Genomic DNA, 24,056 nt, shown 5'->3' with positions numbered 1-24,056 from the left:
TTGTCGGTCGTGGGGCTTGAACTCTGGGCCTGGGCACTGTCCCTCAGCTCTTCAGCTCAAGGCGAGCGCTGTACCACTTGAGCTACAGCGCCACTACCGGTTTTCTGGTGGTTTATTGGAGATAGGAGTCTCACAGTCTCTCCTGCACGGGCTGGCTTTTAACCACGATCCTCAGATCTCAGCCTCCTGAGTAGCTAGGATTACAGGTGTGAGCCACCAGCGCCCAGCTCATCATCATCTTCTTTATCTTTTTCTTTGCCCTCTGTCTTACTCAGCACTGGATGCTGTCTGTTCTACTTTTAAGTATTCTCATCTGTCCTTTTCTTAATAATTCTACAGACTAAATTTTTATTCTAATCACTAATCTAGAATAATAACAATATTCATTTAGTTACTATTTGTTAGACACTGTGATAAGCTTTTTAGCTTGTACAACTTTGTTTTATCTCTATAGAAACTTTAGTTTGATTAGTCCTATCACACAGATAACTTAAGTGTCTTTACTGTGTTAAATATTAAAACTTTCCTTTTTTTTTTTGTGCCAGTAGTAGGCCTTGAACTCAGGGTCTCACACTCTTGTTTGACTGTCTTGCTCAGGGCTGGTATCCTATCACTTGAGTCACACCTCCAGTGCAGCATTTTGCTGATTATATAACAATAAGTTTTGCGTAAATTCAAAGTAGTTGTATTTTCATATATCCTCATGTAAGTTTTCTGTTTAAAGGTTAAAAGTGAAAAAGAATTTTAATGAGAGTTTTGATTGGAAACCCTTGGCAAGAACTTCTTATCTTATGGAACATCAGGAAGAAGAAAAGGAAATTATTTTCAAGTAAGCTTGTTATTCCGAAATGGCTCAACTGGGGCTGGGAAGGTGGCTCAGTGGTAGAGCGCTTGCCTTGCATGCCTGAGGCCCTGGGTTCGATTCCCTAGCACCACATAAACAAAAAGAAAAAAAGCCAGAAGTGGCGCTGTTGTTCAAGTGGTAGAGCGCTAGCCTTGAGCTGAAGAGCTGAGGACAGCGCCCAGGCCCAGAGTTCAGACCCCACGACCAGACCCCCCCCAAAAAAAAACAAACGAAATGGCTCAACTTTCATTTAAAATGCTTGGGGGCTGGGAAGGTGGCTCAGTGGTAGAGCACTTGCCTTGCATGCATGAGGCCCTGAGTTCAATTCCTCAGCACCACATAAGCCGAAAAGCTGGAAGTGGCACTGTGCCTCAAGTGGTAGAGTGCTAGCCTTGAGTTGAAGAGCTCAGGGACAGCACCCAGGCCCGGAGTTCAGGCCCCACAACTGGCAAAAAATAAATAAATAAAATGCTTGGCTCTGTTGCTGCCCTTGTTGTCTATTCAAATTGTTGGGGTCAATGCCAAGACCTCTCCATTGTGGCTTGACAGACAGGCAGTTCCTACGACTGTGCCTGAGGGAAGCAGTAACTTTCTTCAGGCTATTCTGATTTTAAGACACAAATTTCTGAGAAATAATAAGTGAGTGAAGGTGACAATTGTACTAAAGTTAAACAATTGGATTTTTTTTGGGGGGGGGCGGGGGATGGTCACTGGGGTTGAATTCAGCCTGAACACAGTTTGAGTGCTGCCTCTTAGCTTTTTGTTTTGCAAGGCTGGCACTCTACCACTTGACCTGCAGCTCCACTTCAAGCTTTTTGCTGGTTAATTGGAGCAGTTTGAGTAAGATTTTGGAATAATTAATATCTCAATCCTAATGTCTAATTAATCCTAGTACAAAAATAAATTTTATTTTTAAGTACCTCTGTAGCAGAGTGTGACCTAGATAGGAGGGATATATGGTATGGCTTTGTTCAAGTCCCTAGAGGTAGGAGAAGCTTAGATTTATAAGCTTCCTCTGGGAAAAGGAGGAAGCTTGAATTCTCTGCCATAAATGAGGGAGTTGCCCCGGTGGTGGCAGCAACAGGAGAAAATACAAGTTTGTCTTGTGTTTGACATCCTAACTCTTTAGACTGTCCCAGGGATGATAAACTGGACAACTTTGAGGGTCTCATTCACTCAGCTCTTTGATTAACACCAGAGTGAGTAATTCTATTTTTTCCCCATGAAATATATAAATCCTTATAGAACTTATCAACTTCAATTTTTTTTTTTTTATCGGTCATGGGGCTTGAACTCTGGGCCTCGGCGCTGTCCCTGAGCTCTTCAGCTCAAAGCTAGCACTCTACCACTTGAGCCACAGCACCACTTCCAGTTTTCTGGTGATTTATTGGAGATAAAAGTCTCACAGACTTTCCTGTCCAGGCTGGTTTTGAACCATGATCCTCAGATCTCAGCCTTCTGAGTAGCTAGGATGACAGGCGTGAGCCACGGGTACCTGGCTTCAACTTCAAATTTAAGTGAAAACTTTTAAGTGCTACAGTTGAAAAGTTCTGAGAACGCCTTCTTTTCTGGTTCTTTCCTATAGAAACAAAGTGCCGTCTCCTCTGGAAAAAGAACCTCTCTGTTATGATGAAGGAAAGAATGCAAATTCCAAAGAGGCTAACTGTGAAAGGCACTTTTCTTCCTTGAGTCCCAGCCAGGAGGTAGCAAAGGATGAAGATCAGGAGGTGGTGAGAGCTGGGTAGTCCCATTTTGCAGTATGCAAGGCAGCTAGATATTGCTGGCACTAAAATCTCAGCACCTGGGAACTTTGTGACCTATCTGGCTTCCAAAAAGAAAGGAGGCATGGACCACTTCCTCAGAAGGGATAAAGTAGAAGAAACCGAGAGTCAGGTGTTCTTTATTTAGAGGGAATAGAGAGTTACCCTTGGCAACTTGGTGGTGCTACACAGTCAATTCTTTTTTTTTTTAAATTCTTTTATATTTTCTCAAGCTTGTTGAATATCCTAGGATGTGATCTGTTTTGGAGAAGGTTCCATGGGCTGCTGAGAAGAATGTATATTGTGTGATTGTTGGGTGAAATACTCTATAGATATCTATTAATTTGGGTTATGAGGTCATTTCATTTAGAAGTGTTTTTGTTGATTTTTTTTTTTTTTTTTGTCTGGTCGTGGGGTCTGAACTCTGGGCCTGGGCGCTGTCCCTCAGCTCTTCAGCTCGAGGCTAGCACTCTACCACTTGAGCCATAGCACCACTTCCAGCTTTTTTTTTTTTTTCTGCTTATGTGGTGCTGAGGAATCGAACCCAGGGCCTCAAGCATGCAAGGAAAGGGCTCTACCACTGAGCCACCTTCCCAGCCCCTTTGTTGATCTTTTGTTTTGTTGACCTTGACCTGTCCTTTGGTGAAAGTGAGATGTTAAAGTCTCTTATTATTGTGTTGAGGTCTATCAGTTTTTGTAAGTCTGAGTAAGAGTGTTAGTTTAATGTATTCGGTTGCTCCATTATTTGGTGCGTATATATTGACCACTGCAATTTCTCCCTCATGGATCAATCCCCTTATTAATATGTGGAAACCTTTTTTTAATATCTTGTTACTGATTTTATTTTATTTATTTATTTATTTTGGTCCAGTTGTGGGGCCTGAACTCTGGGCCTGGGTGCTGTCCCTCAGCTCTTCAGCTCAAGGCTAGCGCTCTACCACTTGAGCCACAATGCCACTTGCGCTTTTTTCTTTTTGCTTATGTGGTGCTGAGGAATCGAACCCAGGGCCTCATGCATGCAAGGCAAGCGCTCTACCACTGAGCCACCTTCCCAGCCTATTGTTACTGAATTTAATTTGAAGTCTGTGTTTAGATAGCTGTATGGCTACTCCTGCCTTAAAGGATGCATTTGCTTGAAAGATCTTTTTCCATCCTTTCACTTGGAATTTGTGTTTAACTTTGGTAGTAAGCTGTGTTTTTCTTTTTTTTTTGTTAGTCATAGGACTTGAACTATGGGCCTAAACACCGTTCCTTAGCCCTTCAGCTCAAGGCTAGCACTCTACCACTTGAGCCACTGTGACACTTCTGGTTTTCTGAGTGGTTTATTGGAGATAAGAGTTTCACGGGGCTGGGAAGGTGGCTTAGTGGTAGAGTGTTTGTCTCGAAAGCATGAGGCTCTGGGTTCGATTCCTTAGCACCACATAAACAGAAAAGCAGGAAGTGGGCGATGTGGCTCAAGTGGTAGAGTGCTAGCCTTGAGCTGAAGAGCTGAAGGACAGCATCCAGGCCCAGAGTTCAAGCCCCACAACAGACAAAAAAAAAGAGTCTCACGGACTTTCCTGCCTGAGCTGGCTTTGAACTGTGATCCTTAGATCTCAGCCTCCTGAGTAGCTAAGATTACAGGCATGAGACACAGGCACCTGGCATAAGCTGAGTTTCTTAGAGGCAGCAAATGCTTGGATCTTGTTTTATGATCCAGGCTTCTTCTCTTTGATTGGGGAGTTTATTCCCTTGATATGCCTTGTTCCTGCCATTTTGTTGATTTTTTGTGGTTTGCATCCTTTCTTTTCCTCTTTTACTAAACTAATCCTCTAGTGATTTTTATTTATTGCTTTGTTTGATAAATTAGGTATTTTGTTTTGTTTTGCTTTTTTTTTTTTTTGCCAGTCCTGGGGCTTGAACTCTGGGCCTGGGTGCTATCCTTGAGTCTCTTTGTGCTCAAGGCTAGCACTCTACCATTTGAGCCACAGCACCACATCTGGCTTTTTCTAATTAGTTTATTGAACTTTATGATGGGGCTGGCTTCAAACCATGATCCTCATATCTCAGCCTCCTGAGTATCTTGGGTTATGGGTGTGAGCCACCAGTGCTCAGTTTGATGATTGATTAAAAAAAATTGTTTTGACTCCCTCTTTGAAAGTCCTTAACAGTGGTCTTCAAGCCTCCCTTTGGTACATAGCTTCTGTTACCTGAGTTAAGACATTAATTTAAGTAACATTCATTTACACTTTTTTTGTTCAACTTCCCAGAGGAGCTGTGAAGTGGGGATGGGGGGTAGATGCAGCCTAGAAGATCGGAGAAAATGGGGTACACAAGTGTATATGAATAATTCTCAGATGCTGTTTGAAATCATGAGATCACCTGGGAGTAGAGTCAAGGGAGGAGAGAACTGAGGACCATTTCTGAGGAACTCCAAGATTTAGAGGTTGGCATGAGGAGGCAGACTGAACAAAGGTATATGAAAGGAATGAGTGGCTAGTCAGGCAGGAAGGAAAGCAGAAGAGTGTAGTATTACAGAAACCTAGGAAAGAAGGATTCAATCAACCATCTCACATTGCTGCTGAGAGGGCAAATAAGATAGGGACTGGGAATTATTCTCTGTATTTAGGAAAGTCTGTGAGACTCTCTTCTCCAATAAACCACTAGAAAACCAGAAGTTGCTCTGTGGCTCAAGTGGTAGAGCGCTCGCCGCGAGCTGAAGAGCTGAGGGATAGCGCCCAAGCCCAGAGTTCAAGCCCCACGACTGACAAAAGAAAGAAAGAAGGAAAGGAAGAAAGAAAGGAAGAAAGAAAGAAAGAGAAAGGAAGGAAAGGAAGGAAGGAAGAATCTGTGATTTTTATCAGAGAGGTTACTGTGGAGCCATTGGAAAGAAAGCCTGAGTAGGGTGGATTCAAAAGAGGATGGGTTGCGGGATGACAATGTGGGGACAGGGGGAATAAACAACCTTTTTGTGGCATTTTGCTATAAAGGAGTGGAGAGATGGAATTGTGGCTGGAGACAGTAGGGACAGTGGAACATTTGTATCAGATGCTAGCTACAGCTAGGATGTTTCCTCATGGAATGCATGAGCAGAGAGAAATGTGATGGCCGGGAAGAGAGGGGGACAAGTGCAGAGCCCTTCAGCAGATGAAAAGGTGGAGTCCATGGCTCAAAGGGAAGGCAGAACAACCCGCCCCTTGTAGGAGGGAAGGCGGAGTATATGCATATAGGAAGCTAGTTGTGTGAATTTTCTGAAGGAAGGTCATTCATTGTCTCAACAAAGTGAGAAAGTCATTAGATGAAACTGAGGTGGAAGATAGAAACTTAAGAGATTTGAAAGGAGAAAGAATCAAAATTTCCTAAAGCCTGTCAAGCTTGGCATAACAGTATTTGGGCATATATATGAAAACAATGCCATAGGTAGTCCCTCAGATCGCCGAGTGCTTCTGAATCCAGAGGAGGAAAGGTTGAGGTAGGAGATTCAGGGATGACCCTATGAGGAGGGTCACTGGGGTGTAGTAGGACCAGAATTCAGAAGGATCAGCTCAGCTTAGCTGGGGAACTAAGTCTGTTTTTGCAAGTTGTTCATTTTTATCTCACACTCAACTTTTCTCCTTTGTTCCCTTGAAACAGCAGTAGCAACCAAGGAACATTAATCCTGATTCTTGACCTGTGAAGGAGGTTCAGTGAAGGTTACTTCGTGACAAAGTTACCTGCCAGGACCCAGAGAAGGATTCAAGAATTGTTCTGTCCTTATCTGCAATAAACTTCATTTAATTTTTAAATTCAGTGCCTGTAGCAATTAAGAAATGACAATATCATGAATTGATAGTTGTTGTAAGTATATTTTTCTCCCAAATTAAAAAAAAGTATTGCTAAAAACCTCAATAAAAAATAATAGCAATCTTTTTGGAATGTTTGACTCAATTCACTTTGTCCCGAAGTTTAAAATATGCTTCTTTTTTTAAGTCACACTTAAAAATCCACATTCATATATTCTCCTCAGGTTTTTGTCAAGATGATTCTTCTCTGTCTCCTTCTTCTCCTTCTCATTCTCTCATCCTTCCCAACTTTTCCCACCTTCTCTTAATCAAGGCTAGCCTCAAACTTTTTTGTTGTTGTTGTGGGGCTTGAATTCTGGGCCTGGGCGCTGTCCCTCAGCTCTTCAGCTCAAGGCTAGTGCTCTACTACTTGAGCCACAGTATCACTTCTGCTTTTCTGGTGGATAATTGGAGATAAGAGTCTCATGGACTTTTCCTGCCCTTGCTGGCTTTGAACTGTCATCCTCAGATCTCAGACTCCTGAAGAGCTAGGATTACAGGCATGAAGCCACCAGCACCCAGCATAGCCTCAAACTTTTGATAGTCTTACCTCAACCTTCTGGATTTACAATCATGCACTGCAATACTCTGCTTTCAAGATTCTTTAGGAAATTTAAAATGTATATTTTAAAATTAAAATGTATATTCAAGCCCCAGTTCTGGGACTTGAATTCAGGGCCAGGGTTCTGTCCTTAAGCCTTTTTGTTCAAGGCTAGCATTCTACCACTTGAATCACAGATGCATTTCTAGCTTTTTGGTGTTTTAATTGGAGATAAAAGTTTCATGTACTCTCCTGCCCAGACTGGCTTTGAACTGCAATACTTATATCTCAACTTTCTGAGTAGCTAGGATTACAAGCATGAGTTACCAGTGTCTGCCTTGAAAGAATATATTTTAGGGTAAATGTTCTTTGTTCTGGACACTTGGTATGCATTCATTATTCTTGCTGTTACACTGGCTTGACATTATCAGCTGAGCCCAGAGATACTAAATCCGGTCAGTTGCTAAGTTTGGGTCCTTGTGTTAGTGGTAGATATTTTTTGTTCTCTTTGAGCATCCCTTTAACAAACAATATTTTTCTCCAGATGCTCCTTTCAAGATAAGAATCCTACCTTGCTATAACTTTTTTTTTCCTTAGCAAATCCTTTGTAATCAGAGGATTTGCTTTACCATTTTGTGGCCAGGATGGGTGTTTTTCTTTAGTTTTTCTAGAGCACAGTCACCATTTGGGCAATAAAAATTTATGATTGGAGGGAGTGACTTCACTTTTACTATATGTTACATCTCAGTGAGGACTGTAACGATTAAAGCAGGGAAAGTAGTGCCAGCGTGTTTTTAATCAACCTGTTCTCACTGATGCAATATTTATCTCTGAATCTTGGCTCCTGTGTCCCAGACTTGCTTTCTGTTTCAGATGACAATCTTGTTTAATCCATCATCCTTCCCAGTCCTCACCTTCCACCTGCTCTGAACAAACTTTTTCAGATAAATGATTTTATCCAAGACTATTTCAGAATATGCCTCCTTTGTAAAACTAACACAAACTGTTACTAAACCGTATAATAGTAATAATTCCTTGACATTGCACTCGGGCAGTCTTTTAGATTTTCCTTATTGTCCAGAATTTTTTTTAAATTTTCCATCAGTTCCTTTCAATCAGAATGCAAACGCCTTCCGTCTGTGGGATGAGGCCCCCAGGAGAAGAGGAGGCAAAGGGAAAGTGGCGACTGCACCAAAACACGTTGCTTCCAGCCGCCGCCCCCAGTCTTCCAATACACGGTAAAGCGTGTATTCAAATAGACAAGTAAACAGAGAAGCCTGCATGGCAGTGGGGTACCCTGTACCTGGCCTCCCCAATGAGGGGGGCGTGGTGGCGTGGGGAGGGGCAGAGAAGAGGGCTGGGCTCCAACCGCTTTTTATCCCTGGCTTGGATTAGGTATGTTTCCACTAGTCAGGATTTCCCTTTGGTGGAATTTTCGCCACCTCCTCTGCTGGGCTCACTGCTGACCACCCAGCCCTTAACTCCGGGGTGGCAGCGAGGGGGGGGCCTCGAGGCAGCACCGTGGGCAAGTGGCAGGGGCCCCACTGGGGTGACACCCTGCGGCTGGTGGGCCCCCGCGGGGAAGACCTGCTTTCACAACGCGGGATGCAGGTCGGGCCCTTTGGGGAACTTCTGTAATTGACTCACCGAGCCCACAAGGAGCGAGCGCCGACCCGGCTGGGCCGCAGCCCACTACGTCCCCTCATTCTATCTCTTCCTCCTCAGGGCTTCCATCTATGGCTGCCACGAGAGCTTCCAACTGTATCGAACATTTCAGTCCAGAAAAACTGAAGGACTGGCCAGAGCCTCAGTGGGTTTCTTCAGTGGAGGTAACGATGGGGACTTTGGGGGATGCCATTCTGCTGTGGGATCTAATTAGGCACTATCACGCGTGTATTCCCAGAACTGAAACACACAAGAGAATTCGTTGGGTGAGAATGGTCCCCATGAAATTTGGCGGGTGGTATGTGTTGCTAACCTGAGGGACTGGGCATGAACGGGACAGGGCAATCTGTAAGGCAGGAGGTCGCCTTGCAGGAGTCAGGCTAAGACTTGCAGATAGGGGCTGGTATTGATTTGCTCATAGGAAAGTTTTATTGGCTGGGGCTGGTGGCTCATGCTTGTAGTCCTAGCTACCCATGAGGCTGAGATGAGAGGATCATGCTTGAAAGCCAGCCCAGGGAAGATAGTCTGTGAGACTCCTCTCTCCAATTAACTTCCAAAAGACCCAAAAGTGGGTCTATGGCTCAAGTGTAGAACACTAGACTTGAGCACAAAGTCTCAGGGACAGCACCCAGGCCCTGAGTTCACACCATAGGACCAGCACAAAAATAAAATAAAAAATTTTGTTGTTTTGAAGTTCATGGAAATTCCCCCTTCCCTGCCTTTTATTTCTTTTTTTTTTTTTTTTTGGGTCCGGTCATGGGGCCTGAACTCTTGGCCTGGGTGCTGTCCCTCAGCTCTTCAGCTCAAGGCTAGCGCTCTACCACTTGAGCCACAGCGCCACTTCCGGCTTTTTTTCTTTTTGCTTATGTGGTGCTGAGGAATTGAACCCAGGGCCTCATGCATGCAAGGCAAGCGCTCTACCACTGAGCCACCTTCCCAGCCCCCCTGCCTTTTATTTCTGAGACAAGGTCTCACTATATAACTCAGGTTGGCCTCCACATTACTGCACAGGGATTATTTTATTTCTTTGGCTGTGGTTGGAACTAAGGATAGATTTTATATATGTATGCACAGAAAGCTGTACATTTCAGAAGTGCTGCTACAAATCATTAACATATCATATATATGTATATAAAACAACAAAAGCTTGTTAGAAAACTTGAAACATGGCCAATACTACATATATATCTGTTTATATAAAATGTACTCATAATCTCACTATAATAACTGAAAAAAAGTGACCATCCAAGATAATTGTCAACATGTACATTTTTACTCCTCCAAATAAACAGTGATTGGTTCTCCATTTATACTGTGCTATCAAGGAAACATGTTTAGTGGTTACTTTTGCATAAAATTAAGTTTACATTTTAAAGAAGTTTACTTTGGAGAAGACCCAAGAAGCTATTTGAATATCATTTTAGATTTTATGTGAGACTATTAAATTATGGGTAAAAATACAACTCAGTTTTGATTTGCTAACAGATCTGGTATTTGAATTTGGGGTTTAGTTGGTTTTGATACATTCAATGTGGCAGAACAGAAAAAAAGTCACAGAGTAAATAATAAAATTCTAAGAATCTGTCTGAGTTTTTCACTAGAGATAATTGTTTTAGGAATAGCATATTCCTCCCAGATACTGTTTTTGTTTTGGCAGGGAGAGGGTAGTGTTAGGGATTAAACTTAGAAGTTTGTGATTTCCACATAAACCAGTCTCTAATATTTTGCTTTTAGTTTGTTTTAGAGATAAGGTCTGCCATTAACTTTGCCCAGTTTGGCCTCAATCCAGGGATCTTTTACCCCTGTTTTCTGAATAGTTGAGATTATAGACATATGCTGCCAAATGCTGCTTTTAATTAACTTTTCATTCCTTCTTCTTTAGTCATTTAAGAATAATATCTAGAACTCAGTTTATAGCAATCCAACTAAAGAAGTGCTACAGGGAGGATTTAGTGAATCATTTTCCCTCAGATTCACAATGGAAGGCCCTTAGGTATGAGACAATATCTCTAAGAGGCTATGAAATACAACTAACTAGGTCAGAGATTGACCAGTTTGTGTTAAATTGGACTTTCTGTGGTTTTGATTTAGGAAGAGACTGACAGAAGGCAGAAAGCTTCAAGGACCCTTTAAAATATGCCTACCAAATATTTAATTCTTGTGGGATCCCGTTAATTGTAAACTTCTTGGTAATTTAAAAAATATGGTTTAATGATATGATGTCAAGGATTTGTTTCAAATTATTCTGAGTGGAGGACAGAAAGTGAGTCGGGAATTAGATGAGATGAGGAGGAATTGCTAGTTGTTGAACCTGGGTGATTGGTTCCTAGAGAATGGTGTTTGAACTTTTCTATAAAAGTCACAAACTTACTGGGCTCAAGTTTCTGTAATTCTAGCTACTCAGGAGGCTGAGATCTGAGAAACCAGCCTTGAAACTAGCCCCAATAGACAAATCTCTAGTAAAAATTCAGAAGTGGAGATGTGACTCAAGTGGTAGGGCTACAGCCTTGAGTGAAAAAGTTAAAGCAAGAGCATGAAGCCCTGATTTCAAGCCTCAGTACTGGCACAAAACAAAAGTCATAACCTATACTTGGACATACAGACTTTAGATGTTCACTAATGCTATTGATATATTACACTGGGACTTGTCATTTTGGTTTGTTTCTAACACTCATTTCTATAATAGGTATTAGCTAGAGAAGACATTGATGGAGCTGTGCATGCAATATTATTTAGAGAAAATTATGTTGTGAAGGTAAGAGCTGTGTGTTGTACTTGTGTCCTGGGGGAGCAGGAAGTATGTAGAGCAGCATGTAGAGACTCGATGTTGCCAGGTGTGCTAGTCAGCTTTGTGTGGCTATGACAGGCATGCAAGATAAACAGCTTCAGAGGAGGAAGGTTTGTTTTTGGCTCCCAGCGTTAGGGGTTTCAGTCCATGGTCACTGGTCTGATTGCTTTGGGCCTGTAGTGAGGGAGAATAGTAGAGCAGGAAATGTGTGGCGGAGCAAAGCTACTCACCTCATGGCAGCCAGGAAGGGGAGGAAAGGCCTGGCTCCCGACATCTCCTTAAAGGGCAGGCAGGCTCTCAACAACCAAGTTTGCTTCCAGTCTTTCTTCCTAAAATTTCCACCACCTCCCAATAGCTCCATTAGCTAGGGACACAAAGCTTCAATATACAAGCACTGAGGAGACACTGGATAGCCAAATCAGACACTATATTACAGAGGCTGATTTTATAGGATCATGACACTCCTCTCAGTTGTTCATGCTACACCAAAGTCTTGCTTGAATCTGTCCTTAGGGATCTGGGTTGTTTTAACTGCTCACCCTCTGTCTTGGTACTAAACAGAAAATTCTTTCCTACTAAAATTTGCCCCTTCCTTCTATGTCCCATTCTTGTAGTGGGACTATGTGTAACCACTAGAAATGAATTAGTGACTAATATGAGCTATAGAATTAAGATGTTTATCAGTAGTTAATTTCAATGAGAGTGATCAGAATTTGGTGTTATATGACTGCTTTGACATTTGTATTATGATTTGCAATAACTAAAGTAAGTGCACATATATTTTCTCATTTGAACATCGAAGTGCTAGGTGAGATTAGCCTCCTTTTATAAGTTAGAGAGAGGTATCAAATCAAGTCACCAACTTTGCTGATGAAGGTTAGATGACCAGGGAATGCTTTGGAATCTCTAAGAAGAAGCAATAGTTTGGTGAGTTAAGAAAGGCTTAACCTGCCTTATGAGTTTAATAGAAGGCATAGTATATGTGAACTTTTCACGACTTCTTGTTCTGTGCTTTCAGGTTTTCATCCTAAACTGTGTTCTGTTCTCCAGTATCTTGTACTAGGATGTCACAGCTTGATTTGGCTGAGAACTTAGAAGTGGGAACAAGTGTTTACCCATTGTTATGCAAATGACAATAAGTAGAACGTTTTCTTAATCATTTTTTCTTTTCCTATCACTTCATTAGAAATTGGATATGTATTTTCAGCATGTGGATATTTTTAAGGAAAGAAAAAAGGAGTTATTACATAAAAAATGGGTCAAACAAGTTGCAGAGCCTCTTCAGCAGAAAGTAATGAAAAAAGTACTTTCATGCAAAAAATCAAAGAAAATAAAACAAGAGAAATATGGATATTTCTTAGAGCACGGCAACAAAACGGTACTGAGTTGTATTTTTCAATAAAGTATACCAATTTTTTTTCTTTTCTCTCTCGCTATCTCTAGTATTTTCAATCTACTTGTCATTTTCACACTTACCTGAGGTGTTTACAGCTCTAAGTATTAGGTCTGCATTCAAGACAGGAAGAAGTGGGGGTAGGGAATAGTGCTAAGGCTCTCTTCTTTCCCTATTCCTCTGATGAGGAAGCAAAAAGCATCCTCAGGGGACTTTCACATAGAGCTCATTGGCCAGGACGAGGTCATATCGCAAGTCCTGACTGAGCAGGATCAGGAAAAGAGGCTGTGTGACTAATTTCTGTGGTAGGAATTAGTCAAGGGGGAATGGGAGATAGGGTTGTCACATCAGCAAACCTATAGGTACAAGGATCAACTTGTGTGTGTGTGTGACTGTGTGTATGTGTGCCTGTGTGTGTGTGTGTGTGTGTGTGTGTGTGTGTGTGTATATATGCCAGTCCCAGGGCTTGAACTCAGGGTCTGAACTTTTGTGCTGAGGGGCTAATACACTACTACTTGAGCCACAGTTCTACTTCCAGATTTTTGGTGGTTAATTGGTGATAAGAGTTTCACAGACTTTCCTGCCCAGTCTGGCTTTGAACTACAATCCTCAGATCTCAGTCTCCTGAGTAGCTAGAATTTTAGGTGTGAGCCACTGGTGCTCAGCAGGGACCAACAGTTTTGTCCTTCAGTTTGGCTTCATCAAAAAATATTTTGCAGTCTTATTTTGAAAACCTTTGATGTCAGGAATGTCTTATCCAATATAAGCATGTTATTGTAGTACCAAATCAAAAATGTATACTACAGACTCAAGATTTTTGCTTTTTTTGTATTTTGGAACCCTACCCTGACTCTCCCACCTATTTTCTAGAGTAGTTTGGCTGGAATATTAAAACATTTAAGTGTATTTTTGAGCAAAATTTCTGAATAGGTATTATTAAATACTAATTCCTAAACACCCTAAGAGGCAGAGCTCAAGATGGTATCCCTATGCTTTTGAAATCTAAGTATACAATCTTTAAGCGCTGTGGAAAAGTGAAGGAGCAGGAGATAGTCCCTGTGTGGAAGGCTTATAACCAGAAGGAGAGAGAAAAACAAACAAAACACCACTTAAAAATAGCCTTTCCCTAGGTATACTGTCTCACACCTGTAAGCCTAGCTACTCAGAAAGCTGATATCTGAGAATCATGGTGTAAAGCCAGGTTGGGCAGACAAAACTGGGAGGCTCTTATCTCTTATTAACCAGCAAAAGGCCAGAAGCAAAGCATGGTTCAAGAGCTTTAGCTGTGAGTGAAAAAGCCAAGTTAGGGCTCAAGGCCCTGAGTTGAAACCCTGGTATGGGCATGAAACAAGTAAATAAAATGGCCTTTGTATAGTCCCACTTCTTGACCCAGACTCACTGATGTTCTTGGCCCTGCCTGTCCCACAGCCCTAACAGAGCAATGAGTAGCAGCCTCAACATACCTCCTTCCTCTCAGGTTAGGCTAGGAGCATTGCCTGTGCTTCTAAAGACCCTAAGCCAGCTCCATGCACAGCTAAATTGTCATTGTGAGTGACTTGTCTGTTCTAGAATGAGGAATTTTGGTGACAGGCTGAGGCCTTAATGTAGCACTTAGTGGCCCAACAAATACTGACTCATAGAATGATTCTGTAACACTCTAAACAGAGCCTTGTCTTTTCTATATGGGCGGGTCTCCTTTGCCCTGCTCTGTTCCGCTCTTTCCACTCAGTGAAGTATGTACATCGAGCCAGCTGCTGCTGCTTTCCCACTGCTCTGTGTGCGGATGGGATTCCCCAGGCTTGGTCCTCTGTGAGCTTTGGTGCATGGTAAGGCCACATTTGAATGTTTAGGACAGATTTAAACTATTTGTTTATTTATTTAGTGTGCCAGTACTTGGACTTGAACTTAGGTCTTGCATTTTTTTGCTCAAGGCTGGCTTTTGAGCCATACCTCCACTCTTGGCTTTTTTTTTTTTCTGGTTAATTGGAGATAAGAGACTGGTGGACTTTTCTGTCCAGGATGCCTCCGAATTTTGATCCTCAGATCTCAGCCTCCTGAGAAGCTAGGATTACAGGCGTGAGTCACTAGTGCCTGGCAGATTTAAATAGTTTAATATAAACTGCGCTGGCAGCCTGAAAAAGTCTCACTTTTCTTGTAGAGTACAACCCCTGCATTGGATGATGCTCAGGCTCAAAGGCGGCAAGAGTTGGATGACAAGAAGAGACTTCATGCCCAAGATAGGACAGGTGCTTTGTGACCCCAGGCTTCATTTTTTTTTTGTTGGGTCCGGTCATGGGGCCTGAACTCTGGGCCTGGGCGCTGTCCCTCAGCTCTCCAGCTCAAGGCTAGCGCTCTACCACTTGAGCCACAGCGCCACTTCCGGCTTTTTTTTTTTGCTTATGTGGTGCTGCGGAATCGAACCCAGGACCTCAGGCATGCAAGGCAAGCGCTCTACCACTGAGCCATCTTCCCAGCCCCCCCCCCACCAGGCTTCATTTTTAGAGACTGTTAAGTGTCACATGATTTTTCCCCAAGAGCAACTGGTCTTTAAAAGTGCTGATTTACATTTTTCATTTTCCGATAGAAAAAAGACACTGCACCAAAAAACAACTTAAAGACCCGGAGAAAGCCAAATTATCCCAGTACATTTTCACTCCACGCAGTGTGGTCCCGGTAGCATGGGAAGACGCTTCTGAAAGACCCATGAAGAATAAAAATGGTGGAATGTACAGGTACATAGTAACTAAACGGATATGCCAATGCTTGCTGAACTTGTGGGTTAGTGTTTTCCTAAGGCAGAGCTTGCAACTAGTCACACCTTTTCTTTTAGTGGCTTAGAGAATTGGGAAATGAATGTAGAGAGTAGTAGGAACACCTTAACAAACTTCAAGCCAGCCCTGTGATAGGACCATCACCAAGCTGTCTTTACCTGCTTATTTTCCCTCCATTTCCTTGTGGTTGTTTTTAAATCCTTAAACAATATTATTAATCTCACCTAGTTGTTTTTCTTTTTACAGTTACAAAAGTCAGGTAAATCTCAGCTAGTTTTGAGTTTCATATAAATGAAATATGAAAGCATTTTCTCTTTTGTGACTGATTTTTGGACAAGACATTTACATACTGTGAAATCCATCTGTACTGCGGCTTGAATTCAGGGCTTCATGCACTTGCTGTTTTTTTTCACTGGCACTCTACCATGTTGAGCCATACCTCACTTTCAGCATTTTCTTGGTTAATTGGCGATAACAGTCTCATGGACTTTTCTGCCCAGGCTGTTTTCGAACTGTGATCCTCAGACCTCCTGAGTAGCTAGGATTACAGATGTGAGCCCCCACTATTGGTGGATGTTTGAATTATTGTCTTATTTGGGTTATTATAAACAGTCCAATGCAAGTATTTTGATTCCCTCAATCCATATTTCTTAGGGTGTATATCTAAGAGTGAGCCTTTCTGAGTTATAAGACATTGTTAAACTGTTAAGCTATTTTAGCTTATGTCCCCGTCATAATGGATGAGAAGTACTGTACACATTTTTCACATTCTCTTTGACTGTTGATATGGTTGGATTTTCTAATTTGAGTAAAGCTCATGGCTGAGATCATTTTCCTGATTACCAAGTGAGTTCTTTTCTCCATCCCTCCTTCCTTCCCTTTCTTCCTTTCCTTATTTTTTTTCTTTTTTTTTAGTGCTAGTCCTGAGGCTTGAACTCAGGGCTGGACATTGTCCCTGAGCTTCTTTTGCTCAAAGCTATTGCTCTCTCACTTCAACCACAGCCCTACTTCTGGCTTTGTTTTTAAAAAGTAGTTTATTGGAGATAAGGGACTCATGAACTTTTCCTGCCCTGCCTGGCTTTGAACCATGATCATCAGATCTCAGCCTCCTGAGTAGCTAAGATTAAAGATATGAGCACTGGTGCCTAGCGCCTAGCTCCTTTTTTGATGGTACTGGAGTTTGAACTAAGTGTCTTGTGTTTGCTAGGCCAAGCCTTACTATTTGAACCACGCCTCCAACCTCTGAGTGCTTTTCATATCTTTATTGCCTATAGAGTTTTCTCACTTGAACAGTACCTGTTTAAGACTTTTGCCATTTTTATCTGTTGGTTGTCTGTCTTGCTCACTGATTTGTAAAGCTTTTTTTTTTTTAATATTTTGGATGTAGACCCCTTTTCAGTTCTGCTTCTTGTATCTTTTCATATTTTGTGGATTTGTATTTTAACTTTTCCTAATGATGCCTTTTAAAAACTTATTTACTAGTTGAGATGAGGTCTTGTTGTGTTGTTTATTATCCAGGCTGATTTTGAACTTTTGGGATTAGATTATGCTCTTGTCTCAGTCGACTGATGAGACTTTAGGCATGCATCATTATACCTACCAAATGAAGATGTTTTAAATATTGATATTATGAAGCTTATCTTTTTTCCTTGTTATAATTAGTACTTTTCATACATTATTTTTATTTATTTATTTATTTATTTTGGGTCCGGTCATGAGGCCTGAACTCTGGGCCTGGGCGCTGTCCCTCAGCTCTTCAGCTCAAGGCTAGCGCTCTACCACTTGAGCTACAGTGCCACTTCCGACTTTTTTCTTTTTGCTTATGTGGTGCTGAGGAATCGAACCCAGGGCCTCAGGCATGCAAGGCAAGCGCTCTACCACTGAGCCACCTTCCCAGCCCTTTTCATACATTATTTGAAATCACCTCCTCTTAAAAACTTTACAATTTTAAACCGGGCACCGGTGGCTCATGCCTGTAATCCTAGCTATTCAGGAGGCTGATATCTGAGGATCACTGTTTTAAGCCAGCCAGGGCATGAAAGTCCATGAGACTCTTATCTCTAGAAAACTGGAAGGGGCTCTTTAGCTCAAGAGGTAGAGTGCTCACCTTGAGCTGAAGAGCTGAGGGAAAGCCCCAAGCCCAGAGTTCAAGCCCCACGACCGACAAAAAAAAAAAACCCAACAACAAAAAAACCCTTTACAGTTTTGCTTTCACATTTAATCTAACTGGAATTGTTTCTATATGTCTATTGTTTATGGAGTCCAATGATATTCATTTCTTCATATTATAGACTAAAAAATCCATCTTTTTCTGCACTATTGTCTTAATTTGGTACAACAGAAGTATAAGCACACTTATTTAATTTCTGGATTCTCTATTATGGTCTGTTATATTTACTATAGTTTTAAAATCAGCTTTAATACCAGATAGAACAAATCCTTTTTAAGCTATAGAATTAGTTCAAGTTCCATATATACACATATCTATATCTATATATATGCACACAAAAATTCCCAAGAACATGGAGATTTACTGGGATTATACTGAATATGTAGTCAGTGTTGAAAGAATTGGCATCTAACAGCCATTAACATTTTATTGTATTTGTCTTCTAATCCTTCAACCCCTCATTCTCCCTTTTTTGTTCTCTTCTAGAACAACTTGTAGGCCTGTTTATATCATTCATAAATGTGTCAGCTTGTAACAAACATTAAACAAACTGTTTTTAATTTCCATGTGTGCCTGTTCATGGAGAATCTCTCAGTTTTATTTGCTTTAAAATATCTTTATTTTGCCTTAATCCTTTCTTTAACTTACAAATGCTGAGAGAAATGAAGAGGTAAGTGTCTGGAGAGTCCCTTCAAGGGCGCGCTGTGACCTGCGGACCACCCACTCTAGGACTCGTCCCTTCCCTTCTAGGGACCAAGCTTTCACTCAAGAACTTTTAGGAGACATTTTTCCAAGGGTCACCAGTGTATATCTAATTAGCCATTTCCTTGTTATAAAGTGTTGAGTTTATTAAGATAATATTCTGATTTTTGTGTTGACCTGAGATAATTTTGTCTATTTCACAGTGCTGAAAACCTCATCTTCGCAGAAACTCCTCTACCTGGTGACAACAATAAACCTAACTTAAGTCAGACTGCTTTTGAAAAACAGCTGTATTCCTCAAACCGCAGGCAGTACAAACAGGCTAAAAAGAAGGGTCTGGTGAGCTGAGAGCTGGGGAGGCGCAATTTTGCCACACCCGGTGGACAGCAAGTATTAATGCCAAAGTAGTGGCTCTGACAAAGCCCGCCCTCCTCTCCCCACCTCCCCCTGCTCGGCTCACAGAGGGGCTCACTGGGCAGAGGAGGCAGTGGCTGGACATAGGAGAGCAAAGGAGGTGGCGGAGGGGCAGCTACTGCTGCACTCATGGATGCTCTTAGGGCAGGGAGGCCTCTGTGGGAAAAGACACAGAAATGTAGCACATAGGAGACCCCGGACCTTGCTTTCAGGTGCTGACCCGCCCTTACTTGGTGAAAGCAGAGACCAGACAGAGAAGATCTGCCCCCTAAGATCCCTTGAGCTCTTTTTCCTGAGCCTTTAACCTGGTGCCATTTTTCTATCACCACATTTTTTTGTTTTTATTTTTTGTCAGTCGTGGGGCTTGAACTCTGGGCCTGGGCACTGTCCCTCAGCTCTTCAGCTCAAGGTTAGCGCTCTACCACTTGAGCCACAGCGCCACTTCCGGCTTTTTTCTTTTTTATGTGGTGCTGAGGAATCGAACCCAGGGCCTCAGGCATGCAAGGCAAGCGCTCTGCCACTGAGCCACCTTCCCAGCCCCCACATTTATTATTATTATTTAGTTATACAAAGGGGTCACAATTCCGTAAGTCAGGTTATGAGTACCATGCCTCACTGTCCATTCTTCCCTATTGTCCTCCCCCCATCCCCACCCTCGTTACATGCCTCACTGTTTTACATAATGTACATTGAATGTAATGACTACGCTTGCTTGCCTTTCCTCCTTCCATCCCTGTGATCCCCTCTTTGTCCACTTCCCAAAACACGATCACACTTCCTGGTGTTCATTTTAATAAACAGTAATTTAGGGATTCAGAGGAGTTATGTGTTTGGGTTCTTCCCCTAAGTATACCCTCCTTTAGTCAGTGTGTGTGTAAAATGCATTGAGTCCTGTATATGTTATCATGCATATTTGCATTTCAGATCTAGCTTCCACATATGAGAGAAACCATGTGCTGTTTGTCTCTTTGAGCCTGGCTTATTTCACTTAACATGATTTGTTCTAGGTCCATCCATTTTCCTGCAATTGACACAATATTATTTTTTCTAATGGATAAACAAAATTCCATTGTGCATATACCACATTTTCTTGATCCACTCATCCACTGTAAAGCATCTGTGCTTTTTTCATAACTTGGCTATTGTGAATAGTGCAGCAATACCATTTACCACTTATTACATTCAAACCTGACCAAAATTTTTGTTGCAACTTTTCTTCTCTTTCTTCCTTTCTCTCCTTCCTTTGTTTCTCCCTTCTGTATTCCCTCCCTCTCTTCCTCTCTCCCTTTCCTCTTCACTATGTCTCTCTGTTTTACTCTGTCTCTATCTCTTCACAACTGGGGTTTGAAATCAGGGCTTCATACTTGCAAAGCAGGTATTTAACCACATGAACCACATCTCCAATTGTTTTGGTCTGGGCCTTTCACTTTCATTTGGCTTTTTCATTCACTGGCTAGTGTTCTACACCTGTAGCCACAACTCCAATCTGACATATTTGCTAGTTAACTGGAGATAGTCTCACAGACTTTTCTGTTCAGACTGGCTTCTAACCATGATCCTCAGATCTTACCCTCTCTGAGTAGCTAGGATTATACAGGCGAACCACAAAAGGCCTTGTGAAGTGGGATTTTTAAAACATGAAACACAAAAAAAGAGGGCAAGAATTCCCCCAGCACAGATTTCTTTTCATCAGTTGCAGGGCTTGAACTCAGGGCCTAGGCACTGTCCCTAAACTCTTTTGCTCAAAGCTAGTGCTCTACTACTTTGAGCCACAGCACTACTTCCAGTTTTCTGTGGTTAAATGGAGATAAGAGTCTCTTGGCCTTTCCTGCCTAGGCTAGCTTTGAACCTCAATCCTCAGAACTCAACCTCCTGTGAAGCTAGGATTACAGGTGTGAGCCACCTGTAATCTGGCTCTTTTTTCTTTCTTTCTTTTTTCCCCCAGCATAGATTTCAAATCCAGAGTTCACAATTGGGTGGTCACATCTGATAGCTCCTGGCCTATTTCCCTCCTTCTGGGAATCCTGAAACCTGAAGCTCAGGACCCAAGGGAAGGCTTAGGTACAGCTAGGTAATGAGTCCATGGCCTGTTGTGAACATACAGCCTCTGTGCATTTCTCCTCTTTCCAACTTCATGGCCCTTCTTTTCTACCATGCCTTGTGGAACATGGCCTTTTCTTCTTTCCAGCTAAAAACTTGCTCAAATATTTAGTGATGCAACTCGGACTCAATCCTGTTATTTTCCTAAGTCTCTCTGAAAGGAATTATTACATGGTAGGCTTATGTACTATCCTCAGCAGTTCTGAGCATAACTTTTTTTTTTTTTTGGTCGGTTGTGAGGCTTGAACTCTGGGTGTGGGCACTGTCCCTCAGCTCTTAAGCTCAAGGCTAGCACTCTACCCCTTGAGCCAAAAGCGCCACTTCTGGTTTCCTGAGTGGTTTATTGGAGATAAGAGACTCATGGACTTTTCTGCCTGGGCTGGCTTTGAGCTTCGATCCTCAGATCTCAGACTCCTGAATAGCTAGGATTACACGCATAAACCACCAGCACCTGGCCAGCTTTTTTTTTTTTTTAGATAGGGTCCCACTATGTGGTCTAGGCTGGTCTGGAACTCGAGAGTCTCCAGCCTCAGCTCCTAAGTGCTGGAATTATAGGCATGTGCCATCATGCCCAACTTTTGTTTTCCTTGCTGTGCAGAAGCACTTGTTTTAGATTTTTTTTTTTTGGTCAGTTCTGGGCCTAGTCACTGTCCCTGAGTCTCTCTATGCTCAAGGCTAGCAATCTACCACTTGAGCCACAGTGCCACTTCTGGCGTTTTCTGTTTATGTGGTATTGAGGATTTGAACCCAGGACTTCATGCATGCTAGGCAAGCACTCTACCACTGAGCCACATTCCCAGCCTTGTTTTAGATCTTAATGTGACAGAAGGAAACTCTACAGCTAAGGCAGAGAAGGGTCCCTGCTGTCACCATCAGGCTGAAAAAGTATACAGAGCTTTTAACACAGTACAAGTTTTTTTTTTTGTTCAAGCACCAGTATTAGGTGGGTCAGATGAACAGCAAGCTGTCCCCGTTCAGAACTCTCTCATGAGCTTTTGTCATCTTTTCACCTGGATTCCAATGAGCTCATTCCTGCAACTGGAAAAGAGAAATGGTCTGGACTGAACAGGGCCATGGTATATGTGGCCAGGACTGGAGGGAGGCTGGGTTTCCTCCTCTGGTCGTCTGTGGCTAGATTCTGGTCCAAGGCTGGGTCCAAAGTTGCTGGGGAAAGAAGCTGGCTGATTTATACATGGTGGAGGGAAGCACTCTGTAGACAGCTAGTCATCTCTGCCATACTATACAAAGGTAGATGGAGTCCAAGATCCAGAGTCCTCTGAAAACCTCCTGTGAGAGCTTCAGATACAGGCAGAGTGTGAGAGGGAGAGGGCGTGGCAGTTTGGATAAGTAGGCCGGGTGTGGGTTAAGGGCCAGAAGGGTCCTCCCTCCCTGTGAGCCTCCTCACCCCGCAGCATACCTCATGCCACCCTTTTCTGCCAATAGGTTTCAATGGACCGACAGGAGAGACCTCGCTCGTGGGCAGTGGGAGATGACCAGCACAAACGGGAGGCACTGCCTGTGCAAAGAAGAGTGATGACTGCAGATGTCCTGGGGAAGTACCTGGACTCTGTGCACAAGATGGTCAGGTCGGGACGTTTGTAATAGAGCTTCCTTGCCTTCACAGGGCAGGGTGTGTGTCCCAAGACTGAGAACCTCGTTTTTCTTTCCATAAGTGGAAAGACCTTGTAAGAAATATCCAAATAATAGCACTTACTGTTTATTGAGTTCTGGTCATGAACTAGGAACTTTGTGTTCATTGAAATATTTTAACAGCAAGGTAGCATTGTTATCTTCCAATATTTGATGCTCAGAGGGTCTCAATGACTGGTGTGAGGCCAACCCACGAGGCCAGTTCCTCGCTGAAAAGTGCCGGTGTCCTTCTGTTCCAAGGCCAATCAAGGCCCTGCCTCCAGGGCACAAATACTCAGACACGCTCAGAATGTAATCCCTCCTATGAAGGTGGGGTTATCTACTCCTCTGCCATACCATCCCCACCCCTAGGAGCTTGAGGAGCTTGGTGGGGATCCCAGGTTTTCACAAGTTGTGTGAGGTCTGCCTTCCCAATGGATGTAGGATCTAAGTCATCTTAGGGTATCCCCTTCCCGTTACCCCCTACACTCTCTGAAAATAAGGCTTGTATTTCAGTGGGGGGAGAGAGTTGGGTGTGTTGTGTTGTTGACATAATGTATCTTCTGTAGCCATTAAAGTTGTCTGACTCAGATCCTGCAGGCTCTTGTATTCTAAATCTGACCAAGAACCATCACTTTGTCCAGAGATGGAGACACAGCACAACATTCATCCTAGTGGGAATTAAAGTATCCACGCTCGGAGAGCGCTGTCCTGCAGCTATGGTCACAGTAACCTCAGAGCTAGTTTGAAACCTGTCCAATCATCATCAGGCTTGGAACACTGGTTAGTCAGAGGTTACTCATTCTGATGTCAGTTCCCACTTACCTCCAGACACAACAAAATGTATTTCCCAACACCCGAGAGATGACTGAGAGTTTGCATTTCTTAGCAAGGTTGTGCCTCACTCACCAACCTTTTCTGAAGGTCACCGAAATGTCTGCTTGTTTTGGTTTCTTTTATACCTTAAATTAATATTTAATTATTTTGTCTCTGTTTTGACCAATCAGTGCCATGGATCAATTTCTAGAATGATGGACGTAAAAGAAATCGAACCTAATTTTATTTTCCAGCCCTTCTTTTCCCAGTAATTGGTTAAACAGAAATGAGAGCTATGGTAGAGCCCCCAATGCTTGCACTAAACAATCCTTCTGGTTCCTCCAGCTGCCTGGAGAAAGAAGAGCTTTCTCTTCAGAAATCAGGGCTCCTGTAGCTCAGGTGACTCCTTCATAGGACAGATCTTTTCCAGTTTTACTCATATATCTGGAAAATTAACATAGAAAGTGTACTTCTATTAACAATCAAAATGAATTTCATATTTCAAATTTGAAAAGCCAAAGAAGCTTAGGCAGGTATGGACGTGGCTCTGCCAGGAGAGGGACAACAGGAAAGACGGAGCCTGTGAGCTGGAGGGTAGGACAATTTGCGGGACAGTCCTCACCCATGTCTATTACCCTTTCCTTAGAAGTTACACTGGAGTTT

The 24,056-nt window shown here is 42.6% G+C and overlaps 2 protein-coding genes across 5 annotated transcripts in view; both read left to right on the top strand.

The window, feature by feature from the left end:
- LOC105983774 (protein FAM228B-like) overlaps positions 1-6,368 on the top strand; it is a 17,263-nt gene extending 10,895 nt beyond the window's left edge. For 3 of the 4 annotated variants that reach the window (XM_013013802.1, XM_013013803.1, XM_013013805.1), the window contains 3 exons: positions 725-829; positions 2,430-2,585; positions 6,217-6,368. In XM_013013802.1, coding sequence (XP_012869256.1) covers positions 725-829; positions 2,430-2,585; positions 6,217-6,259 — 304 coding nt within the window. In that variant the 3' untranslated portion in view covers positions 6,260-6,368. The remainder of the gene's footprint in view (positions 1-724; positions 830-2,429; positions 2,586-6,216) is intronic. The other variant, XM_013013804.1, reaches the window with a different exon arrangement.
- Positions 6,369-8,681: 2,313 nt separating this feature from the next.
- LOC105983597 (protein FAM228A-like) lies at positions 8,682-22,855 on the top strand. The gene is made up of 7 exons (XM_013013542.1): positions 8,682-8,774; positions 11,297-11,365; positions 12,585-12,776; positions 14,950-15,037; positions 15,376-15,464; positions 15,512-15,523; positions 22,392-22,855. Exons 1-7 carry the CDS (start codon positions 8,682-8,684, stop codon positions 22,548-22,550), a joined length of 702 nt encoding a protein of 233 aa, XP_012868996.1. The 3' UTR covers positions 22,551-22,855.
- The last annotated feature ends 1,201 nt before the right edge of the window (positions 22,856-24,056 follow it).

This window comes from Dipodomys ordii, unplaced genomic scaffold (assembly GCF_000151885.1).
Source record: "Dipodomys ordii isolate 6190 unplaced genomic scaffold, Dord_2.0 Scaffold20, whole genome shotgun sequence".
NCBI classification, from domain to species: Eukaryota; Metazoa; Chordata; class Mammalia; order Rodentia; family Heteromyidae; genus Dipodomys; species Dipodomys ordii.
The sequence above is the reverse complement of the archived record's forward strand: the minus strand, read 5'-3'. Positions and strand labels throughout refer to the sequence as shown.

Excerpts from the sequence above, each read along its gene's own strand:
- LOC105983597 (XM_013013542.1), top strand. The coding sequence starts at position 8,682 with ATGGCTGCCACGAGAGCTTCCAACTGTATCGAACATTTCAGTCCAGAA. Across the intron at positions 8,775-11,296 it reads AGTGGGTTTCTTCAGTGGAG|GTATTAGCTAGAGAAGACAT; the intron begins GTAACGATGGGG and ends TTTCTATAATAG. Across the intron at positions 11,366-12,584 it reads GAGAAAATTATGTTGTGAAG|AAATTGGATATGTATTTTCA; the intron begins GTAAGAGCTGTG and ends TCACTTCATTAG.